The 25,544-nt window shown below is 41.0% G+C and overlaps 2 protein-coding genes across 51 annotated transcripts in view; both read left to right on the forward strand.

Moving 5' to 3' along the window:
- Positions 1–4,050, forward strand: part of TYROBP (transmembrane immune signaling adaptor TYROBP) — a 35,140-nt gene extending 31,090 nt beyond the window's left edge. The window contains exons 4-5 of the mRNA XM_073655594.1: positions 2,009–2,061; positions 2,230–4,050. Of these exons, the coding sequence (XP_073511695.1) occupies positions 2,009–2,061; positions 2,230–2,286 (110 nt within the window). The 3' untranslated portion in view covers positions 2,287–4,050. The remainder of the gene's footprint in view (positions 1–2,008; positions 2,062–2,229) is intronic.
- Positions 4,051–16,305: 12,255 nt separating this feature from the next.
- LOC141171932 (uncharacterized) overlaps positions 16,306–25,544 on the forward strand; it is a 152,485-nt gene continuing 143,246 nt past the window's right edge. For 39 of the 50 annotated variants that reach the window (XM_073655606.1, XM_073655640.1, XM_073655624.1 and 36 more), the window contains exons 1-3: positions 16,315–16,373; positions 17,215–17,271; positions 17,990–18,028. In XM_073655606.1, the coding sequence (XP_073511707.1) occupies positions 17,220–17,271; positions 17,990–18,028 (91 nt within the window). In that variant the 5' untranslated portion in view covers positions 16,315–16,373; positions 17,215–17,219. Of the gene's footprint in view, positions 16,374–17,214; positions 17,272–17,989; positions 18,029–25,544 lie in introns of all 50 variants that reach the window. The other 11 variants (XM_073655617.1, XM_073655620.1, XM_073655619.1 and 8 more) reach the window with 6 other exon arrangements.

Raw genomic sequence — 25,544 nt, forward strand, 5'->3', positions numbered from 1 at the left:
TACAAGAATATAACTACTATAATACTGCTCCTATGTACAAGAATATAACTACTATAATACTGCTCCTATGTACAAGAATATAACTACTATAATACTGCCCCCTATGTACAAGAATATAACTACTATAATACTGCTCCTATGTACAAGAATATAACTACTATAATACTGCTCCTATGTAGAAGAATATAACTACTATAATACTGCCCCCTATGTACAAGAATATAACTACTGTAAGGCTGTGTGCCCACGATGCTTTTTTTAAGCGTTTCCACAGCGGCAAAAACGCTGCAGAAACGATTAAAAAACGCATGGTAGAAGGTCCGCCATGTCCCTCAATGATAATCCGCTTGTGCTGTGCACATGCTGCGGAAATTTCCGCTGCGGATTATCATTGTGGATAAAAACGCAGCACTACCAATTATTTTGCGGAACTGCTGCGTTTTCGCCGCCATTGACTTGCATTAGAACGCGCCAATTCCGCAAGACTGCACCTGTAGTTGAATAATTGGCGCATTCTAATGTGCGTACCCGCGTGTAGAGGAGAGGAGAGTCTCATCCACACCCAGGAACCATTAAAAAAGTTGTAAAAAAAGAATAAAATAAAAAATAAATGTATACTTACCTTCTGGCGGCCCGCGCTGCACTCCTCCTTGCTTCCCTGCACTTCGCGATGGAATGAAGGACCTGCGCTGACGTCAGAGTCATGTGACGGGTCACGCGACGCTGTCGTCGGCATGTCCTTCAGTCTACCGCTGCTGGCTGCCGGGACCGAGCGAAGCCATACAACGCGGGCCATCGGAGGGTAAGTATATATTTATTTTTTTATTTTTTGACATTCTCTCGATCACAGTTTATAAATCCATGCTGTTTGCTGTTTGCATGGGTTTATATAGTGTGACCAAGTTGTAAAGCACTTTCCAAGTGATGTTAAAATCGCTTGGAAAGCGCTTGACACCCGCATGCGGAAATGCAAGTGAAGAACGAATCACATCCGCATGTCTCTGGCAGGAAAAACGCATGTACAATCCGCATGTACAATCCGCTTGTACAATCCGCATGTACAATCCGCATGCGTTTTTTTCTGCCAGGGAGATGCAGAAACGCTCAGGAAAAAATCCTGAGCATTTCTGCATCGTGGGCACATAGCCTTATACTGCTCCTATGTACAACAATATAACTGCTATAATACTGCCCCCTATGTACAAGAATATAACTACTATAATACTGCTCCTATGTACAAGAATATAACTACTATAATACTGCCCCCTATGTACAAGAATATTACTACTATAATACCGCCCCTATGTACAAGAATATAACTACTATAATACTGCCCCCTATGTACAAGAATATAACTACTATAATACTGCCCCCTATGTACAAGAATATAACTACTATAATACTGCCCCCTATGTACAAGAATATAACTACTATAATACTGCCCCCTATGTACAAGAATATTACTACTATAATACTGCCCCTATGTACAAGAATATAACTACTATAATACTGCTCCTATGTACAAGAATATTACTACTATAATACTGCCCCTATGTACAAGAATATAACTACTATAATACAGCTCCTATGTACAAGAATATCACTACTATAATACTGCTCCTATGTACAAGAATATAACTACTATAATACTGCTCCTATGTACAAGAATATAACTACTATAATACTGCCCCTATGTACAAGAATATAGCTACTATAATACTGCCCCTATGTACAAGAATATAGCTACTATAATACTGCCCCTATGTACAAGAATATAACTACTATAATACTGCCCCATATGTACAAGAATATAACTACTATAATACTGCTCCTATGTACAAGAATATAACTACAATAATACTGCCCCTATGTACAAGAATATAACTACTATAATACTGCCCCCTATGTACAAGAATATAACTACTATAATATTTCCTTTTTTGTTTATGACAGGTAATAAATATTTTTTTAATAATGTTTGGATTATTTCTTCTACTTTTTTTATTAGAGAAACTGAAAAGGTTGAAGAACAATTCTACAGCCAATGAAGCCACGTATGAAGTGAGTCTCTATGTGGCAGTAATTGTTATAAGTTGTTCTAAAAGTAAATGAGACAAGCTCCTGGTAGTGTGGCGATGTTTTATTGCTTGGCCACAGTTAGAGAGGAGGGATGGTTGGAAGAAAGCTTCAGCTGACCCCAGTTAATGATGTATTTTGTTCTCTTCTCAGGAGCTTCGTGGACAACGGGTTGACATTTACAATGACCTAAGTGCAATGCGCAATTGACTTTTGGACTTTTTAAAGAAGATATGAAATCCTTCTCTTCTTACAAACCATTTGTGGCACCTCATATAAATGTTCCGTTTTCACTATTATTCACCTGTTCACACACAAAAAATGCACAGAGAAGAACGACATAGGACCAGAAGGTCGCGCCTCTCTGCTGCATCGTCACTTCTGCTTCATCCTTTCTAGGCTGTCCTAAAGAAAATCAGGCAGGACGACACAAGGCATCTTGTCATGTACTATGGTGATCCGGCCATCAGGACTTATGGTCAGACTTCAGACCAAATGATGAGGCTTGAGGATGTCCTCCATGCACCTTACTGCTCCTGGACCATTGTGCAGAAGCTTCGTCAGATCCCCACCCATCATGTACATTTATACCACTGTGTTATGTGGCATCAGGGTCCAGATGTGACCTAAACCTTCCAGTACCTCGACCTAAAGAGAACCCTGTGATGTATACAGTAATACATTATACACAAGAGATATAATGAGGGAATTGCGTATAGAAATAGCAATGTACAGTATGGAAGCAGTATCTCATCCTGTCTTCTGATGCCTTCTCCTCTGTGGTCTCTCCAGTCACTTTCTCTCCTAAGCGGTTTGTTGACCTCTCACATCTACAAGGAAACTTCTCTCTGTGTTTTGTCACCAAGAGAATACAATGTTACAGCTAATGTTACAGCCCTTACACTAATACACAAAGTACATCTATTCATAAATATCAATTACCAACCAAAATGCCATCATCAGTATATGTAAGTCTGTCTGCTACTGTCTACTGACTTCTGTTTGCATCTCCTTTCCCCTCCCTTCTTCTCTTCTCCTCTTTTTCCTTCCTCTTGATACTCTTTTTCTCAATTCTTTTCTTTCTTTTCCTTTTTTTCTCTCCTCTCTTCCCATCCTTTCTCTTCACTTCTCTTTTCTTCCCTCCCTTTTTCCTCTCATGTCCTCTCCCCTTCCCTCATCTTCTCTTCTCCTTTCAATTCCCTTCTCTTCTCTTTCTTCTCTCCTTTTTTTGTTCAACCCTCCTATTTTCAACTCTACACTTCTCTCCTATCCTCTTCTCTTCCGTTCTCTTCTCTTTTCTTTTTTCTCTCCTCTCCTCTTCTCCTCTCATATCTTCACCTCTTGTCTCCTCTTCTCCTTCTTTCAATTCCCTTCTCTTTTTTTTCCTCTCATGTTTGTTTTATCCTCCTTTTTTTAACTTTACACTCCCCTTCTAATCTCTTCCCTTCTTGTCTCTTCTTTTCTCTTCTCTTCTCTTTTTCTCTCTTCTCTCTTTATTTTCTTCTTTCCTCTCCTCTCTTCTCCTCTTTTTCCTTCCTCTCTCTTCTTTTCTTCTTTACTATCTTCTTTCATTTCCCTTTCCTCTCTTCTCCTCTCCTCTTTTCACTTCCTCTCTCTTCTCTTTTTCTCTTCTCTTTTCTTTTCCTTTCTTCTTTCCTCTCTTCTCTTTTCACTTCCTCTCTCTTCACTTTCTCTCTTCTCTTTCCTTTCTTCTCTCCTCTCCTCTTTTCACTTCCTCTCTCTTCTCTTTCCTTTTCTTCTCTCCTCTCTTCCCTCCTCTCTCTTTCTCTTCTCTCTAATCCCCATAGATTGTAAGCTCTTATGACGAGGTCTCTTTCCATGTATTTTTTCTCTGTTCTTTTTGTATCTGTTTTCCTTTGATTCATATGTTTCCATTGATACATGTATCTCCCATTGTACAGAGCCTACGAGACATATATTAAAAAATTTAAATTTGACAGGACATTTAAATCACATCTGTCCCCAGTGTGGATTGTATAAGGACAGGACAACACCTGCTTTTCATGTCCTCGCAAATGTGCAGGGTCCTTACATTATCGGAAATGCTCACCTCCAGGGCAGACATATGTGGCGCTAGAGATCTCCTTTAAACCATGGCTATGTGTATTACCGTCCTTTGAACTCTAAACAGGTTGACTCCTCTCACTTTGTCAGGAAAGGGAGCAAGGTAGTAATGCCCAAAAATTTTCGTCTTGATACAAAAAGACCATTCTTGGCTCTGCTGACTGGTTCTGAAAACTATTGGTTCAGAAGAAGCTTCTGGGTAAAGCGAAGACCCACCGTCCCACCAAGGATTCTTGTAGGGGTCTTCCAGTAGATGACAATCTCAGTTGTCTTAGATGCCAATCACTTACCTCTAGGGTCTTTTTACTGGATGGATTTTAAACTATTGGTAACAACCTACTGTTATAATGTAACTAAAAGTTAAAGTGTTGCCCATGTTCTGTAAAGATGGAGGGGGAACACTCAAAAACCCCAAGACTGGGCAAGGTTCAATGGTCCATGGTGGTCTTCTACTGTACCTTCTGCATTGCAACCTTCAAAAAGACAAAACCGAAGCTGTTCTCACACGTTTCCAGGATGTATTTTCTATAAATACTTTCTTACTTTTTTTTTAATCTGTGAAAATTTTTGTCTTTTGTTTTTATCTTCATTATTTTGTTGTTGGGAAGATGACAGAATATCTTCTCATATGAATTTTTTTTTCATGTGGCGCAGTGACAAGTCATTCTTGTGGTTGGAATGCTTCACCTGGGTATTTCCACTCAATATCTTCTGAGGAAGCAAAATTAGAACATCAACCATAGTAAGAACAACTTCTCCCTAATGACGGCGTCCTGTAGACGTGACGAGAGAGGTCCGATGGCAGAAGAAGATCCGAAGAGACCAGAACGTGGGATCTTATATCAGCGGCTGCAGAATCGAGATGGTCGTGTCTAGAATGTATAGACACTCAACTAGAAGTGTCAGGAGGAAAAAAAATATTTCTAGGGGACTGGAAAACAAACTGAGATCATAGAAATACTGGTATTAAATAGATATGAGAGATACATGAAATTTATAAGTAGTACATAGGTGAGCAATAGAGAAAGAGGGAATAGATACATTATTAAATAATAGAAAGATACAGTGGCTTGCAAAACTATTCACCCTCTTGGCTTTTTATCTATTTTGTTACATTACAATCAGTGTTTAAATGTTTTTGTAATCCGATTTGTGTGTGAACCATCAGCACTAAATAGTCTACGTTGGTGAAGTGAGAAAAATATAGGCATAAATTAAATTTATGAGATATAATCAATAAAAATTGACATGTGCATATGTATTCTGACCTTTTGCTATGAAGCCCCGAAAAATTTCTGGTGTAAGCAATTCCCTTCATAAGTCCCATGCTTAGTGACAGGATGTCCACCTGTGTGCAATCTGTCACATGTCTGTCAGCATATACACTTTAACATTTGTGAAAGGCCACAGAGGCTGCAACACCATTATCAAGAGGCACCACTAACCAAACACCATGAAGACCAAGGAGATCTCCAAACAATACCACAAAGACCAAGGAGATCTCCAAACAACACCATAAAGACCAAGAAGATCTCCAAACAACACCATGAAGACCAAGCAGATCTCCAAACACCACCGCAAAGATCAAAGAGATCTCCAAACAACACAATGAAGACCAATTAAATCACCAAACAACACCATGAAGACCAATTAGATCTCCAAACAAAACCATGAAGACCAAGGAGATCTCCAAACACCACCATGAAGACCAATGAGATCTCTAAACAACACCATGAAGTCCAGGGAGATCTCCAAACAACACCATGAATACCAAGCAGATCTCCAAACAGCACCATGAAGACCAAGGTGATCTCTAAACAACACCATGAAGACCAAGCAGATCTCCAAACACCACCATGAAGATCAAGGAGATCTCCAAACAACACCATGAAGACCAATTAGATCACCAAACAACACCATGAAGACCAATTAGATCTCCAAACAACACCATGAAGACCAAGGAGATCTCCAAACACCACCATGAAGACCAATTAGATCTCTAAACAACACCATGAAGTCCAGGGAGATCTCCAAACAACACCATGAATAACAAGCAGATCTCCAAACAACACCATGAAGACCAAGGAGATCTCCAAACAACACCATGAAGACCAAGCAGATCTCCAAACAACACCATGAAGACCAAGGAGATCTTCAAACAACACCGTGAAGACCAAGGAGATCTCCAAACAATACCATGAAGACCAAGGAGATCTGCAAACAACACCATGAAGACCAAGCAGAGTCAAGGACAAGTTGTTGAGAAGAACAAGTCAGGGTTGGGCAATAAACGCATATCCCAATCTCTGATAATTCTCTAGAGTACCACCAAATCCATTATCATCAAATGGAAAGAATGTGGTATCACAACAAACCTGCCAAGAGAAGGCGCACACCAAAACTCTCAGCCGGGGCAAGGAGGGCATTAATCAGAGAAGCAGCACAGAGACCAAAGGTAACCCTGAAGAAGCTGCAGAGTTCCCAAGCAGAGACTGGAGCATCTGTCCATATGACTGCAATAAGCCGTACACTCCATAGACGTGGCCTTTATGGAAGAGTGGTCAGAAAAAAGCATTTACTTACACACAAAAATTGTAAGGCTCATTTTGAGTTTTCAAAAGGACTTGGGGAGACTCCCCAAATTTATGGAAGAAGGTGCTGTGGTCACAGGAGACCAACATTGAACTTTTTGGCTACCAAGGTAAATGCTATGTGTGGCGCTAATCCAACACAGCTCATCACCCCAAGGACACCATACCCACAGTGAAACATGATGGTGGCAGAATCATGCTGTTGGGACATTTCTTAGCAGCAGGGACAGGAATGAGGCAAGGGGAAGATGGATGGTGCGAAATACAGGGATATTATTGAGCAAAACCTGTTTCAGTCTGTCAGTGATTTGAGACTGGGACGAAGTTCACCTTCCTACAAGACAATGACCCAAAGCATAATGCTAAAGCAACACTCAAGCGGTGTAAGGGGAAACGTGGAAATGCTCTGGAGAGGCCGAGTCACAGCCCAGACCTTAATCCAATGGAGAATCTGTGGTCAGACGTGAAGATTACTGTTCACCAGAGGAATCATCTAACCTGAAGGAGCTGGAGGAGTTTTGCCTTGAGGAATGGGCAAATATCCCAGTGACCAGATGTGGAAAGCTCATAGAGACTTATCCAAAGTGACTTTCAGCTGTAATTGTCGCAAAAAGAGGCATCACAAAGTACTAACTATAGTAACACAACATAGTAACATAGTAACATAGTTTTTAAGGTTGAAGGAAGACTAAGTCCATCTAGTTCAACCCATAGCCTAACATGTTGATCCAGAGGAAGGCAAAAAAAAGCCATGTGGCAAACACTAAGCTCCACATTGGGGAAAAAAATTCCTTCCCGACTCCATACGACAATCAGACTAGTTCCCTGGATCAACGCCCTATCAAGGAATCTAGTATATATAACCTGTAATATTATACTTTTCAAGAAAGGCATCCAGACCCTTCTTAAATTCTAACAGTGAATCACTCATTACATCATCATGTGGCAGAGAGTTCCATAGTCTCACTGCTCTTACAGTAAAGAATCCCCGTCTGTGATTATGATTAAACCTTCTTTCCTCCAGACGTAGAAGATGCCCCCTTGTCCCCGTCTCAGGCCTCAGAGTAAAAAGATCAGTAGAAAGGTCTTTGTACTGTCCCCTCATAGGGGGGTGAATAGTTATGCACACAGAAGTTTACAGTTATTTTGACAAAAACTTGGAATTTTCATGGGTGTGAAGACTTTCTACATTCACTGTAGATGGATAAATAGATATGTAATAGATGGATTTATCTGATTATTTATTATATTTCTCTCCTAATGTCAGAAATACACAGTATAATTATCCAAGTGATTCATAATTGATCTCGGGCCCCCAGGAGCCCCATTATGTGATGACACCCTCAGATATCTCACCCCCTCCGATAACTTCCTTACTGCGCATTTCCTGAACTTCTCAAAATGCCCTTAAATATAGTAACGAGTAATCAGAGGCCACAATCATGCGGTTTCCTGCTGAGTACTCGCATCATTTGCATCATTTTCCTACTGGAGACATTTTCAGTTTGCTGCTGGGGGGGTGACGATGAATTCTCTCTTTTTTTATCTTAACTTTTCAATGGTTGAAACCAAAAGAAAATACAAGTTCCGGTGTTAGAATCATCGAGTCAATGAAACACACAGCCCCCCAATGAACGTACTGAGGAAGACAAATGCAAAGATCTGTGAAAAGCAGCTTGTTGATGGTTTGCATGAAACATTTATTTTTAATAAATCTACTGAGTAAAAGCAAGAGATCCATGAACAACAGCTTGTTGATTGTTTCCAGGTTTTACTACACCAATCCAACTCAGAGCCGACTCTATGAGAAGAAGAAATCCATGACAAGCAGCTTGTTGATGTGGCAGGTGCGGAGAATTTAAAAAGAAAATAAGAACCTGGCCCACAAAAATGAATGACTAGGGATATGGAATGAGAATAATAGATCTGTAAAAAGCAACTTGCTGATGGTTTCCAAGTAGAAAACTATTAATAAGTCAGTCAGCGCAACAGTGCCATTGATATCTTGAAGTAGGATGCATAATAAGTATAATAGATATGTGAAAAACAGCTTCTTGATGGTTTCCAGACAGCAGGCTGTTAATAAGCTAGTCAGTGCAACAGTGTAATATAATAATGTATCTATAATAGATAGATAAAAATGCAACTTGTTGATGGTTTCTTTCCATGTAACAGTTATGAAGGTTTTAATAAGCCAACGAGAATTTATGAAAACTGCTTGTTGATGGTTTTCGGGTAGCAGATATGAAAATATTAATAAGCTAAACCCAGAATACACTTTATGTAATGGCTGCATCTACAGTAAAAAAAAAAAATTTGCAGCATTTTTGTTGCATTTTTTGACAATCATAATTTTGGCAAAAAAATAAAAGTCAACATGATCGCAATGTGAGATTGCAGTCTAAGAGTTGTGTAGAAAGCAGCTTACTGATGGTTTCCATGGGACAGATATGAAATTTTTAATAAGACAATTAGTGGCACAACCTATTTTGTTTTTGTGACAGAGAATAATACAATAGATTGTAGCATAGAAAGTAGTAGAATGTGTTTTTTACATTTAATGGAGTCAGAAAGAAGTGGAAAAGGTTAAAAAAAAAGTGAATAAAAGAATAAATAACACAATGCGGAATGTCATGTGATACAGAAGATTTATCGCTTATTTGTGGTTACAATTAAGAGTTGTAATTGGTGGGAAAATAAAACAACAGAGACAAACAAAGTGAGGAAATATGTAAATGACCAGTAATGAAAGCATGAAAGAGCTGGAGGTGATAGCAAAGCAGCAGCGCTGTCCTCCGGCTTCATCATGTGGCACGTAGTCAGTGCAGGAGGTTCTCATTGTCTATTAGTCCAACAGAGGTCAATCGAGGACGGGGAGCATAAACTTCTGTGACACACCTGTTGCTTTAATATGCTAACTGCACCCCTACATGAATTCATTGGAGGGTGTAGCTTGTAAAATGGGGTCACTTATAAGAGGTTGCACTGTTATGGCACCTCAGGGGCTCTGCCAATGTGACATGGCACCCTCAAACCATTCCAGCAAAATCTGAACTCCAACATGGCGCTCCTTCCCTTCTGAGCTTTCCACTGCGCCTTAAAAGTAGTTTTCAACCACATATGGAATATTGGCGAACTCAGGAGAAATTACGTAACAAATTCTACTGCTCATTTTCTCTTATCAGCCCTTTTGAAAATAAAAAAACTAGGGGTCAAAGCAACATTTTAGTGCAAAAAATGGTAATTTTTCATTTACTCTGCTCAATGTTATACAATTGAGTGAATCATCTGAGGATTAAAAATACTCACTACACCTCTAGATGAATTCCTTGGGAGGTTTCCAAAATGGGGTCACTTGTGGGGGGTTTCTTCTGTTTTGGCATGGTAGGGGCTCTTCAAATTTGACAATCTATTCCTGCCAAAATGGCGTTACAAAATTCAAATAGCGCTCCTTCCCTTCCGTGCCTTGCCGTGTGCCCAAACAGTACTTTTGACAACATATAGGGTATTAGCTCACTCAGGAGAAACTGCACAAAAAATTGTAGAGTCCATTTTCTCCTTCTACTCTTGGGAAAATAAAAAATTTGGGGCTAAAGCAACATTTTTGTGGAGAAAATGTAATTTTTCATTTTCATGTCCCAATGTTATAAAATTATGTGAAGCAGTACCCATACATGAATTTTTTGAGGGATATAGTTTCCAAAATGGGGTCACTTGTGGGGGTTTCTGCTGTTTTGGCATGTCAGGGGCTCTTCAAATGCAACATAACATCCACAATCTCTTCCAGTCAAAATTGCCCTCCAGAATTCAAATAGCGCTCATTCCCTTCCGAGCCCTGCTGTGCGCCCAAACAGTAATTTCTGACCACACTGGGAGTATCATCATACTCAAGAGAAATTGAGCAACAAATTATTTGGTCCATTTTCTCCTATTACTCTTGTGAAAATGAAAAATTTGGGACTAGAGTAACATTTTTGTTGGAAAAATAACATATAATTCTGTGAACCACCTGTGGGTTAAATATGGTCACCGCACCCCTTGTTGAATTCCTTGAGGGGTGTAGTTTAAAAAAATGGGGTCACTTGTGGGAGTTTCTACTGTTTTGGCATATCAAGAGCATGGCAAATGCGACATGGCATCTGTTATCTATTCCAGCCAAAATGCTGTTACAAAATTCAAGTCACGCTCCTTCCCTTCCAAGCCCTGTTATGCGCCCAAACAGTAGCTCATTGTGTAGCTCATTTTCTCCTGTTATCCTTGTGAAAATGAAATATTTGGGACTGAACCAACATTTTTATGGAAAATAACAAATTTTTCTTTCATTGTTTCCATTTTGTTTTAATTGCTATGAAACACCTGGTTAACAAACTTCCTAAATGTGGCTTTGATATGTCAAAGGGTGCATTTTAAAAAAATTGGGTCACTTTTGAACGTTTTTTGACATACAGTGAAGGAAATAATTATTTGATCCCTTGCTGTTTTTGCAAGTTTTCCCACTGACAAAGACAAGAACAGTCTATAATTTTAAGGGTAGGTTAGTGTTAACATTGGGAGATCGAATATCAAAAAAAAATCAAGAAAATCACATTGTACAAATTAGATACATTTATTGGCATTTTGCAATGAGAAATAAGTATTTGATCCCCTACAAACCATTATGAGTTTTGGCTCCTACAGATCAGTTAGACGCTCCTAATCAACTCGTTACCTGCATTAAAGACAGCTGTCCTACATAGTCACCTGTATAAAAGACTCCTGTCCACAGACTCAATTAATCAATCAGACTCTAACCTCTACAACATGGGCAAGACCAAAGACCTTTCTAAGGATGTCAGGGACAAGATCATAGACCTGCAGAAAGCTGGAATGGGCTACAAAACCATAAGTAAGACGCTGGGTGAGAAGGAGACAACTGCAATAGTAAGAAAATGGAAGAAATACAAAATGACTGTCAATCGACAGTCGACATTATGTGGGGGGAACAACCTGCATGGGGCATTATGTGGTGGGAACAGCCTGAATGAAGCATTATGTGGGGGCACAGCCTGCATGGAGCATTATATTGAGGGCCAGTATTCTGTATGGAGTGTTATATGGGGGCCAGTATCCTGTATGGAGCATTTTATGGGGGCCAGTATTCTGCATAGAGCGATTTGCCGGTTTCTGAGCTATTGTGGAATTTATCGCTCATGTAATGTAGTAAGTGAAATCTTTGGCATTGTACTATATATATATATTTCTCTGTGGTATCTGTGCATCATGAATCGTGGTATGTGTTAAAGGGGCCCACTGTCACTCTTTCGCCCAGGGCCCACAAAAACCTGGAGCCAGCCCTGCCGCTGCTGACACATTAACCCCTGCAATGCTGCGATCGAAGTTGATCGCAGCATTTTGGAGGTAAGCGCTGTCTGCGGCGGCTCCCGGATGTTGTCATGGTGACCCGATGCAGGATGCTCTGTGCATGACTAAAGTAATTTCTCCCTGTGTGCAGCGCTGACAGGCTGCTGGTCTCTATGCTCTACAGCTGATCAGGCTGCAAAAAGTGAAAGTCCCATAGTGGGACAAAGTGTAAAAGTAAAAAAAAAAGTGCCAGAAAGTGAAAAAAAAAAAAAAGTAAAAAAAACAAACAAACAAAAAAAAAGAATCCCCAAATAATAAAAATATATTGTACCCATAATATATATTTATTATGAAAAAAACAACTAATAAAAGTACACATATTTGGTATCGCCGCACACGGAACGACCTGACTTATAAAACTGTCCCACTAGTTAACCACTTTACTGAACATAATAAAAAAACTAAATAAAAAAAAGCAAAAAACGATGCTTTATCGCCATACCGCCAAACAAAAAATGGAATAAAACGCGATTAAAAAGACGAATTCAAATAAAAATGGTTCCTCTGAAAACGTCATCGCCATACAGCTCCATCAGCCAAAAAATAAAAAAGTTATAGCTCTCAGAATAAAGCGATGCAAAAAAATTATTTTTTCCATAAAATAGTTTTTATTGTGCAAAAAGGCCAAAACATAAAAGAGATATAAATGTGGTACCACTGTAAACGTACTGACCCGAAGAATAAAGCTGCCTGATCAATTTCACCACACACTGAAACCCCCCCAAAAAAACAACTCCGTAATTGTTGGTTTTTGTTTATTCTGCCTCCCAAAAATCGGAATAAAAAGCGATCAAAAAATGGCAAGTGGCCGAAAATGGTACCAATAAAAATGTTAACTTGTCCCGCAAAAAACAAGCCATCACATGACTCTATCAGCCGAAATATGGAAAAATGAAAGCTCTCAAAATATGGCGATGCAAAAACTAGTCTTTGGAAAAAAAGCGTATTTTAGTGTGTGACAGCTGTCAATCATAAAAACCTGATATGAATCAGGTATTGCTGTAATCGCACCGACCCGAAGAATAAAGCCGTCTAATCATTTATACTGCACGAGGAATGGCGTAAAAAATAAAATCTAGGGTTAGGATTGTGCTAGGGTTAGGGTTGTGCTAGGGTTAGGGTTGTGCTAGAGTTAGAGTTGGGCTAGCGTTAGGGTTGGGCTATGGTTAGGGTTGGGCTAGGGTTGGGTTAGGGTTGGGCTAGAGTTAGGGTTGGGCTAGGGTTAGGGTTGGGCCAGGGTTAGGGTAGGGTTAGGGTTGGGTTAGGGTTGGGCTATGTTAGGGTAGGGTTAGGGTTGGGCTAGGGTTGGGCTAGGGTTAGGGTGGGTTAGGGTTGGGCTATTGTTAGGGTTGTGTTAGGGCTGGGGTTAGGGTTGGGCTAGGGTTAGGCGAGGGTTATGGTTGGGCTAGGGTTAGGGTTGGGCTAGGGTTGAGGTTGTATTAGGATTGGGGTTAGGGTTGTGTTGGGGTTGGAATTTTTACAAAAGTAAAGAAAAAAAAATGCCGACAATATGGCGAATAGTGTTGAGCGCAAGTGCTCGCTACTTGAGTCTGCATCGGGTACTCGAGTATGCACTGAGTATCGCGGCTGCTCGATTCTCCACCCCATATGTTTTACAGCTGTTATACAGCCCAAAAAAACCTCGCGGGGATTGCCTGCCATACACAAGCGATCCCCGCATGTTTTTTTTTGGGTGTCTAATAACCATGAAACATGCGTGATGGGGACTCGAGCATGTCACTCGAGCACCCGTGATACATGGTGCATACCCAAGTACCCGATGCAAACTCAAGCAGCGAGCACTTGTGCTCAAGACTAATGACAACTTATTCAATAAGATGACCTAATATTATCAAATTCTGTGTCGCACCTCTGGGTTCAAAATGTTCACTAAAACAATTGATAAAATCCTTGAGTTTCCAAAATGGAGTCACTCCTGGGGGGTTTCCACTGTTTAGGCACATCAGGGGCTCTCCAAAAGCAACATGGCGTCAGCTAATTATTCAAGCAAATTTTACATTCAAAAAGACAAATCGCGCTCATTCCCTTCCGAACTCTGCCGTGCACCCAAACAGTGGTTTTCCCACACATATGGGGTATCAGCGTGCTCAGGGGGAATTGCACAACAAATTTTGTGGTCCATTTTTTAATGATACCCTTGCAAAAATAAAAAAATTGGGGTCTAAATTAGCATTTTTGTGAAAAAAAATAAATGTTCATTTTTTTCTTCCACATTCCAAAAAATTCCTGTGAAGCACCTGAAGGGTTAATAAACTTCTTGAATGTGGTTTTGAGCACCTTGAGGGGTGAAGTTTTTAGAATGGTGTCACTTTTGGGTATTTTCTGTCATAAAAGCCCCTCAAAGTCACTTCAAATGTGATGTGGTCCCTAAAAAAATGGTTTTGTAAATCTTGTTGTAAAAATGAGAAATCGCTGGTCAACTTTTAACAAAAAAAAAAATTTGGCTCCAAAATTGTGCTGATGTAAAGTAAACATGTGGGAAATGCTATTTATTAACTATTTTGTGTGACATAATTCCCTTATTTAGGGGCATGAAAATTCAAAGTTTGAAAATTGCTAAATTTTCTAAATTTTTGCCAAATTTCCATTTTTTTCACAAATAAATGCAAGTGATATCAAAGAAATTTTACCACTATCATGAAGTACAATATGTCAAATAAAAACAGTCTCAGAATCAGGGGGATCCGTTGAAGCGTTCCAGAGTAATTACCTCATAAAGTGACAGTGGTCAAAATTGTAAAAATTGGCCTGGTCATTAACGTGCAAACCACCTTGGGGGATAAAGGTGTTAATCCTTATTTTGTGTAACTGCATATGTATTGTATTGTCTCCTTTTGTAAAACTTTTTGTATATTTTTCCTAAACACTATCTCCCTTTGGTATTAAATATAAAATGTAATAGTCCTGTTTCTTTTGTTCTGTAATCGTTCCCTCCCCGAAGCCATGCGCTACCAGAATGCAGGCGTATGACCAGGCCTGTATTATATTTCAAACTCGGTCGGTGGTGGCAGCGAATAATAAGTGGGCTATTGTGAAGCTGACAGTGAACATACTGGGCGTATACACATATTCCATGCGCTGGGATCCGGAGGTGTGTACGCCATTTGCTAACTCGGCGCTTGTCGATACCTACGTAGTGAATAATTGGGGTCGTGTGTGCACGAATCCCTGCTCAATCCTGACAAAGTGATGGCAGCGGTGAGATATTGTGTGATCTCCCCGGTGTCGTCCCTGATGTCCTTGACATAGTGACATTAATTGGGCTAACTTGAAGCTGGCAGTAACTGTACGGGGCGTATACACATATTCCATGCATTGGAATCCGAAGGTGTGTATGCCATATGCTCACTTGGCGCTTGTCGATACCTACTTAGTGAGTAATCGGGGTCGTGTGTCCACGAATCCCTGCTCAATCCTGACAAAGTGATGGCAGCAGTGGGATATTGTGTGATTTCCCTGGTGTCGTCCCTGATGTCTCTGACATAGTGACATTAATTGGGCTATCTTGAAGCTGGCAGTAACTATATGGGGCGCATACACATATTCCATGCGTTGCAATCCGGTGGTGTGTATGCTATACGCTTTCTGCTCTCTTGCCGGTAGCTACTTAGTGAGTAATCGGGATTATGTGCGCGCGAATCCCTGACCAATCTTGACAAAGTGACGGCAGCGGCGAGAAATTGTGTGATCTCCCCGGTGTCGTCACTGGGCGCCCCTGACATATATGGTAAAGTGAATGGTGCCATTCAAAACTACAATTTGTTCTGCAAAAAGACAAGTTCTAACATGGCTGTGTTGAACTGAATAATAAACTAAAACCCCAAAATGAAAAATTGGCCTCGGTTTGAGGGGGCTAATATAGTGATTTTGTAACTTTTGAGCACCCCAAGGTCGTATGTTGAGGGCTTCATCCTGACAGCTCCATTAGGGTCTCATGTCTGTTGATATGTGATATTATTCCATGGGAAATTTAACATTATAATGAAATGATGATTATACTTGTAATTATGTATCTTGGTAAATATCTGAGGTCTCAGCTGATCCTTCTCCTCTGGCTGAGGACACCTAGAAGCCATTGGTGGGAGGAGGTCTGACGCCTCCTTCCAGAGGTAGGGCCAGAGATCCAAACAGAGATATAGCACATAGATTTTAAGGAATACAGAAGCAGAAAGGTGATGTGGAACCCACGGTCCTGACGAGGTGAGTCTCCCCAAATTTTCCTATTCTTATACACTGGCCGTTTTGAACTAGGAAGTCCAACAATGTCGAAATTAAAAGGGTTCTTGTAACATAAGTGCAAGGTGTTTGTAAAAACAAGCAACTTTGCCTCTCCAATCTCAAGTATGGAGGGTTTTTTAATTTTATAGCTTACTGCTCGTTGCTTAGCTTACCAGTCAGCTTTGCAGTGATGGCAAATTTCCTAGACAAGGAACACACGCTTACAAACTATTTGCTATAAAGCTTGCAAGCGCTGCTCTTCAGTGCCTCCTCCGATGCTGCAGAAGAAAAGCTGCCTCTACTAACAGCACGAAAGATTGCTTGATTGTATAGCAACCATGCTACTGGTCTGAGCTGTCAATCATCAGATGTGCACCACTCCCCGGCAAGGTGGAAGCCAGAATAGGGGGGAGCGGTGCACTCTTGGAAATCTAATGAGACAATCCCTTTGTGTTTCGGACCTCTCCGATTCCTCTTTTGCTCATCCAATGCTGCAGAGGAAAATCTGTCTCTGTTAACAGCATGGGAGATTGCTTGATTGTATAGCAACCATGCTGCTGAACCGAGCTGTCAATCATCACGAGTGCACCACTCTCCGGCAAGGTGAAAGCCAGGATAGGTGGGAGCGGTGCACTCTTGAAAATAGAAGATGAGACAATCTCTTCGTGTTTTGGACCTGTCCAATTCTTCTCTTGCTTTCGGTTACACTGGGGTATCACTATTTTTATTGTTTGTAATACTTTTTAAGGTTCAGGGCAGGGGTCAATTTCCCCTTTGTCCCTTGTACAGGTACAATATACATTATTTTCTGTCCTCTCTACAGAAGTCATGGACTGGTTGGGGATCCTCACTTTATTGACCTACACTTTGGAAGCCTACGGTAAGAGATAAAACTCAATAATGTGATACAAGTTCATTTACATTATTCTTCTCTACTTTTTCTTAATCCGCACTATGAACTCTGAAAGTCAAATATGGCCTCGAGCAAAAATGCAACGTAAGCCCTGTCTTAAAGGAACCAAAAGATATTAATTAATAACTCTTATGATGACCTTTTTTTCTTCCCCTATCCCATTGTTTTAAAATATCATCTGTTTCTCTTTTTTTTTTTTAGTTTAGTTTTACTCTCTCTTTCAATCCTCCAAAATCCAGAGATTATTTGTAAATACACCCTGGAAATCCTAGAAAAATCACAACCTAGTGGTCAGCAGAGGGATTACACCTCAAAGAATCAGTGCGGACAGAGTTTTAAAGTTTTCCCATTGCAAGAGTAGTTTTTGTACAGTTTTTGTGTTATTTTGTAGTTTTATGTTGGAGTTTTAATCTAATATGTATCAAATTTGCATTCAACTCACTTATGTACCAAAGTATAGTGCATAGATTATATGTAACATTCATATCTATACAGTGATACAGACCATTAAGGGGTGTAAAATATTATAAATGGTGCATGGTAGGTGAGGAGCCTTATTACAGAGTTTGCACAATATGTGATCAATATATAATAGGTGACCATCATTATACAACTAAAGGATCTATTGGGAAGGGGTGGATTTATTTTTCACAAAGTAATGCAAATAATTTTTATATTTATTCAGGACGAAGATGGGACCACAAGTCTCCGAGACAGGCTTTCTGTAAGTATTTAATGCAATGATAAATTTTATCTTTTATTTCTCACCGCTGCCCTCTATTGGTGACGTGCATTACATACACTTATGCAAAGTTCGTCCTGAACATAAGGACCAATTTTTGTTTTTGTGTTTTCGTTTTTTCCTCCCCTTCTTCCCAGAGCTATAACTTTTATATGTTTTGGTCCACACAGACAAATAAGGGCTTGTTTTTAGCAGGACGAGTTGTACTTTTGAATGACCCCATTTATTTTTACTACATAGCGTACTGGAAAATGGGAAAAAAAAAATTCCAATGTTTTTACTGATTTCATTTTGGAATAGATGTGACATTGTGATCGCTTGTTACAACATTTTTTTGTGGTATTGCAGCGATCAAAAAAATGTAAATTTGGCGTTTTCGATTTTTTTTTGCCTGTGGTGTTTAGTGATTGGTTGATAGATCTTTTCTGAATGCGGTGATGCTACAGATGTATTTTTTTAATCCTTATTTTTAATGGGGTTGATTTACATTTTTTTTTTTTCATATTTTTTTAAGACCTTTTTTTTTTTTTCTACTTTTCACTGTCTTTATTAGTCCCCTTAGGGGACTTAAAGCAGCGAACGTCTGATCGTGCTATATACAGCAGTGCCACAGCATCGCTGCCTATAGCAAAAATCACTATGTCCTCTAAAGTCCGGCCACAGGCAGGCTGTCAAGTGAGCTCTGTAATATCAAGCATGGGGGTCTTCAACAGACCCCCAGCTGTCAGAGAAACCCATCGGCAACCTGCAATCACGTCGCGTTCCATATACCCGATTCCGAATTGTGTCGTACATGTACAATGGATGTCGTGAAGAGGTTAAAAAAAAAAAAAAAAAAACTACAGTGCCACATGATTACACAGGTTGTGTATGGTACTGCAGCTCAGTCTTATTCACTTCAATGGAGCTGAACTGCAATCCCAGACACAACCAATGGACATGGTGATCTGTTTTGGAAAGAACACAGCCAAGGTTATCTGAAAAACCCTTTATAGTTAGGGTCAGTTATGATGATACAATAAAGGCAATATATATATTATATATATATATATATATATGTATTACGATTGGATTAAAGGCGTTTTCCAGGAATTATATGTTACGACCTATCCTTAGAATATCTCACATGAGATCAACAGGGGTTTGACACCGGACAACCCTACAATCAGCTGTTATTGGGTCTGGCTGTGGCCAGAAGAGAACAATATACACAACCAAAATAGCAGAACTCCCTAAATTGCATAGTGGTCATTATTGGGTACTGCAGCTCAGCTTCTGTTTAGTAGGAGCTGAGCAACTGTATCCGAAAAAGGCAACTAAGAATATATCATTAATATACAAGTCCTGGACAATCCCTTTATTTAATGGATCACTGATTCAACCAGATATTCTAAATATGTTGCCAATGACCAGATCGATTGTAAAATTATAGAATGCATTCATAGAAACTTATTAAGCATGAAAATATGCAATGTAACATAGACATGTAAAGAGGAAAATCTCCTCTAGAGGGCAGAGCAGTGATCAAACTTTTCCAATACTGCGATTTAAGAAACGTTTCATCCAAAACTGAGACGCTGCATTATGCAGAGCCTGAAGGGATGAGGTTCATGATGTTCTCTATATTATGCTTTGCCATAATCCTGAGAAGTACCCTGAAGTATAAAGGAGAGAGCTCTGTTTTTTTGCTGATGCAGTCACTGTGTACATATATTACAATACTGATCCTGTACTGATCCTGAGTTACCTCCTGTATTATACTCCAGAGCTGCACTCACTATTCTGCTGGTGTAGTCACTGTGTACATACATTACATTACTGATCCTGAGTTACATCCTGTATTATACTCCAGAGCTGCGCTCACTATTCTGCTGGTGCAGTCACTGTGTACATACATTACATTACTGATCCTGAGTTACCTCCTGTATTATACTCCAGAGCTGCACTCACTATTCTGCTGGTGCAGTCACTGTGTACATACATTACATTACTGATCCTGAGTTACACCCTGTATTATACTCCAGAGCTGCACTCACTATTCTGCTGGTGCAGTCACTGTGTACATACATTACATTACTGATCCTGAGTTACACCCTGTATTATACTCCAGAGCTGCACTCACTATTCTGCTGGTGCAGTCACTGTGTACATACATTACATTACTGATCCTGAGTTACATCCTGGATTATACTCCAGAGCTGCACTCACTATTCTGCTGGAGCAGTCACTGTGTGCATACATTACATTACTGATCCTGAGATACATCCTTTAATATACCCCAGAGATGCACTCACTATTCTGCTGGTGCAGTCACTGTGTACATACATTACATTACTGATCCTGAGTTACACCCTGTATTATACTCCAGAGCTGCACTCACTATTCTGCTGGTGCAGTCACTGTGTACATACATTACATTACTGATCCTGAGTTACACCCTGTATTATACTCCAGAGCTGCACTCACTATTCTGCTGGTGCAGTCACTGTGTACATACATTACATTACTGATCCTGAGTTACACCCTGTATTATACTCCAGAGCTGCACTCACTATTCTGCAGGTGCAGTCACTGTGTACATACATTACATTACTGATCCTGAGTTACATCCTGGATTATACTCCAGAGCTGCACTCACTATTCTGCTGGTGCAGTCACTGTGTACATACATTACATTACTGATCCTGAGTTACATCCTTTAATATACCCCAGAGATGCACTCACTATTCTGCTGGTGCAGTCACTGTATACATATATTACAATAATGATCCTGTACTGATCCTGAGTTACCTCCTGTATTATACTCCAGAGCTGTACTCACTACTCTGCTGGTGCAGTCACTGTGTACATACATTACATTACTGATCCTGAGTTACACCCTGTATTATACTCCAGAGCTGCACTCACTATTCTGCTGGTGCAGTCACTGTGCACATACATTACATTACTGATCATGAGTTCCATGCTGTATTATACTCCAGAGCTGCACTCACTATTCTGCTGGTGCAGTCACTGTGTACATACATTACATTACTGATCCTGAGTTACATCCTGTATTATACTCCAGAGCTGCGCTCACTATTCTGCTGGTGCAGTCACTGTGTACATACATTACATTACTGATCCTGAGTTGCATCCTGTATTATACTCCAGAGCTGCACTCACTATTCTGCTGGTGCAGTCACTGTGTACATACATTACATTACTGATCCTGAGTAGAGATGAGCGTTGTTCGACTCGAACTGTTCGCCAATCTCAAATTCGAGCTGTTTTGGGCGGTGTTCGAGCCGTTCGGCGAACACGAACAATTTGAGAAAAATTCGGCTGTTCGAGGTTATGTTCGATAACTGTTCGTGCACCAAAATCATAACTGGATTTTTTCTCAGTAATGATGAAAATTAATGTTAATACGCAGTTTGAGTGTACAGCGGGGTGGGGGGAGGGGCAGGGGATGGATCTCTGCAGGAACAATGAAGATCTCCATTTTTTTTTCTCTTTCCCGCATTTGCAGTGGGGAGGTGCAATCTGTCAGCCTATCAGCAGCGCACACACGGAGCGAAGTGCTTTTTTTCACACAAGCAAGGGCATGTGTCATTGGCTGTGTATGTCACATGTCCTTGCCCTATAAGACCAAGCCATTTTCCCCGTCGCCACCATTTTCTCACTGCTGCAGCTGCGTGTTAGACGGCACCGCTGTTGCTGTGTGCGCTATACCTTGTTAATTTCAAGCCAATTTTCGCACAAATCTACAGATAGCTTGGGAGTAGGGAATAGTTGTGATTGCAGTCCTTTTAAGGACTAGGTTACAGCATTTCCTACGACTTTTATCAGGCAGGTCTGTGCTCTTAAATAGATAGGTTGTGGGAGTAAAGACTAATTGTAATTGCAGTCCTTTTCAGGACTAGGTTACATCAGTTCCTATCAGTTTTTGCCAGGCAGGTCTGTGCCAGTGCTGTGCAAGTTTTTTTCACAGCATTTGGCTGAATCTAGCAAAGCTAATCCTTTTTGGCCTACTGCAGAGTGTGTTAGTCAGTGGAGTAGCCTATCTGTGTTGCAAGATATACCACCTGTGTATAGAATACCAATTTTTTTACTGCACCTAGTGAAGTAAAATCTTTTGGGCATAGCATCATTCTATTAGTCCATCTATACTGACCTCCATCAGGTTGCAAATTGAATATAATTTTTTTCTGCATCTAGCTCTGAAAAAATATTGGGCTTCTAGCTGTGTGTGGGACTTGTTCTATTAATCCATCTATACAGACCTCCATCAGGTTGCAAACTGAATATATTTTTTTCTGCATCTACCTCTGAAAAAATATTGGGCTTCTAGCTGTGTGTGGGACTTGTTCTATTAATCCATCTATACAGACCTCCATCAGGTTGCAAACTGAATATATTTTTTTCTGCATCTACCTCTGAAAAAATATTGGGCTTCTAGCTGTGTGTGGGACTTGTTCTATTAATCCATCTATACAGACCTCCATCAGGTTGCAAACTGAATATATTTTTTTCTGCATCTACCTCTGAAAAAATATTGGGCTTCTAGCTGTGTGTGGGACTTGTTGTATTAGTCCATCTATACTGACCTCCATCAGGTTGCAAACTGAATATATTTTTTTCTGCATCTACCTCTGAAAAAATATTGGGCTTCTAGCTGTGTGTGGGACTTGTTGTATTAGTCCATCTATACTGACCTCCATCAGGTTGCAAACTGAATATATTTTTTTCTGCATCTACCTCTGAAAAAATATTGGGCTTCTAGCTGTGTGTGGGACTTGTTCTATTAATCTATCTATACAGACCTCCATCAGGTTGCAAACTGAATATATTTTTTTCTGCATCTACCTCTGAAAAAATATTGGGCTTCTAGCTGTGTGTGGGACTTGTTCTATTAATCCATCTATACGGACCTCCATCAGGTTGCAAACTGAATATATTTTTTTCTGCATCTACCTCTGAAAAAATATTGGGCTTCTAGCTGTGTGTGGGACTTGTTGTATTAGTCCATCTATACTGACCTCCATCAGGTTGCAAACTGAATATATTTTTTTCTGCATCTACCTCTGAAAAAATATTGGGCTTCTAGCTGTGTGTGGGACTTGTTCTATTAATCCATCTATACAGACCTCCATCAGGTTGCAAATTGAATATAATTTTTTTCTGCATCTAACCCAGCCAATAGTTTTGGCCTAATACCACAGTTTGGCCACTCAGCTCTGCTCGGTTCCCATCCATTGTTTTTTTGTGCAAACAACTCCAGAGTTGTGAATTAGTTAACCACCAAAATGAGTGGAAAAAGGCCTGCTGCTGGTGGAAAGGGGAATAGGCGTGTTGGGAAGGGGAAAAAAGGTTGTGTCCGTGGGGTAGGTGTTAAAGCAACAGTAACATCTGCAGAAGAAAGACCATCTTCCAGCCAAACTAAAATGTCTACTTCTTTTAGCGGACAATGTGATAAGATCCCTTTCTTACGGCCACGCCAATCGCTACAAATTCCAGATGAGGCACAAAAACAGCAGGTGCTTCAACGGATATCAAGTGCTCCTTTAAGTGGGCTCTCCTCCACATCAACTTCAACATCACAAATACTCCAGTCCTCAAAGGTGTCACCCCAATCGCACTTGCTTCCTCACAGCTCCCAAATCTCCAGCTGCCCGTCTGAGTATGAGGTAGAACAGATGGTTGAGTCTGCAGAGCTGTTTACTCATACTATAGCCTGGGAATCAGAGGTCGACTCCAGCGCTTCTGTGAATCCAGACGAGGAAATGATCTGCACTGATGCCCAGAATCTTTATGAGTCGGATCCAGGACCAGACGCAGAAGGTTCTGACCATAATGTAGACCCTCATTCCCAAACTGTAACTCCTGTTGGTGGAGACAATGAGGAAGACGATGATAAGACTCAAATACCTGATTGGAGCGACAACTTTAGTTTTTTGTCAGGGCAAGAACAGGTTGGCTCTGAGGACGACGGGTGTGATAACGCACAGGGTGATGATGATGAGGTTGGAGATCCCACTTACTGTCAACCCACAGTCAGCCAAGAGATGAGGTCAGCAGAGGAGGTGGAGGAAGATGCTAGTGACGACGAGGTCAGGTTGCGCCTTCCTGGACAGAGACGTAGTACTGGAAGCACGTCAACAACTGCATCCTCAAACACAACTCTGCCTCTCACCACAAGTCGTGGTGGCTCTTCAGGTCGCATGGGTGCTAAGCCTTGCATAGCCTGGGCATTTTTTCAGATCGATAAAGATGACCCAACTCGTGTTATCTGTAACATTTGTCAGCAAAAGCTAAGTAGAGGCCAAAAAATACATAGTTTGAGTACTTCATGCATGAACCGGCACATGGACATGAAGCATAAGTTGCAGTGGGAAGCTCAGTGTGCTACAATGCGGCCTAGCCGGCCGGGCCAACCACCGTCTGCCATATCTTGTGCATCCGCGGCCTCTTCATCCTCTGTGACTGGGGGGACAGCAGTCACACCTGTTTTGGGGCGCAGACCTGCCACCTCTTTACCCGCAACAGCCAGCGTGATTGGCAGGTCATCATTTTCTTTGGAGGTGGTAACACCAGCTGGTGTTGAGCGCTGTCCGACATCGATAGCACCACCTTTGGATGAAGGCAACCTAACATGTCCGCCTGCATCTTCCTCACAGACCGGCAGTTTGCCGGGGACACCCTTATCAACCCCGTCTAAGCACAATAGCCAGCCCTCGGTCCCTCAGATGTGGACAAGTAAAAGACCATTTCCTCCTAGCCATGAGAAAGCTAAGAGGTTGAATTTCACCATCTGCAAGCTCTTGGCTACAGAAATGCTGCCTTTCCGCCTGGTGGACACAGAGGATTTTCGAGACCTTATGTCCGTCGCAGTGCCCCAGTACCAGATGCCCAATTGGCACTACTTCTCAAAGAAAGGTGTGCCTGCGCTCCACCAGCATGTCGCACACAACATCACCGCTTCTTTGAGAAACTCTGTGTGTGACAGGGTGCATTTCACCACAGACACTTGGACGAGTAGGCATGGACAGGGGCGTTACATGTCGCTGACTGGGCACTGGGTAACTATGGTGACAGCAGGACAAGGGGCTGCTGTCCAAGTCTTGCCGTCCCCACGAGTTGTGCGTCAATCCTCTTTATGTCAAAGTTCCTCCACTGCTTCTGCCTCCTCAACCTCCTCTCGGTCTTCCACCTGCACCCAAAGCCTGTCTGGTCATGCCACAAGCTTTCTAACTGCGCAGAAGGGATCCTGCACACCTCCTTACTATGCTGGCAGTAGGGCTCAACGTCATCAGGCGGTTTTTACATTGAAATGTCTGGGAAATGTGAGTCACACAGCTGAGGAGTTGTGGTCAGCTCTGGAGAACCAATTTCATGAATGGTTGTCTCCACTGGACCTGAAACCAGGGAAGGCCGTGTGCGACAATGCTGCAAACCTGGGTGCGGCCCTTCGCCGGGGCAATGTCACACACGTGCCTTGTATGGCTCACGTGTTGAA

The sequence above is a fragment of the Phyllobates terribilis genome, unplaced genomic scaffold (assembly GCF_046119375.1).
Source record: "Phyllobates terribilis strain yellow unplaced genomic scaffold, ASM4611937v1 Scaffold_12__6_contigs__length_324123572, whole genome shotgun sequence".
NCBI lineage: Eukaryota > Metazoa > Chordata > Amphibia > Anura > Dendrobatidae > Phyllobates > Phyllobates terribilis.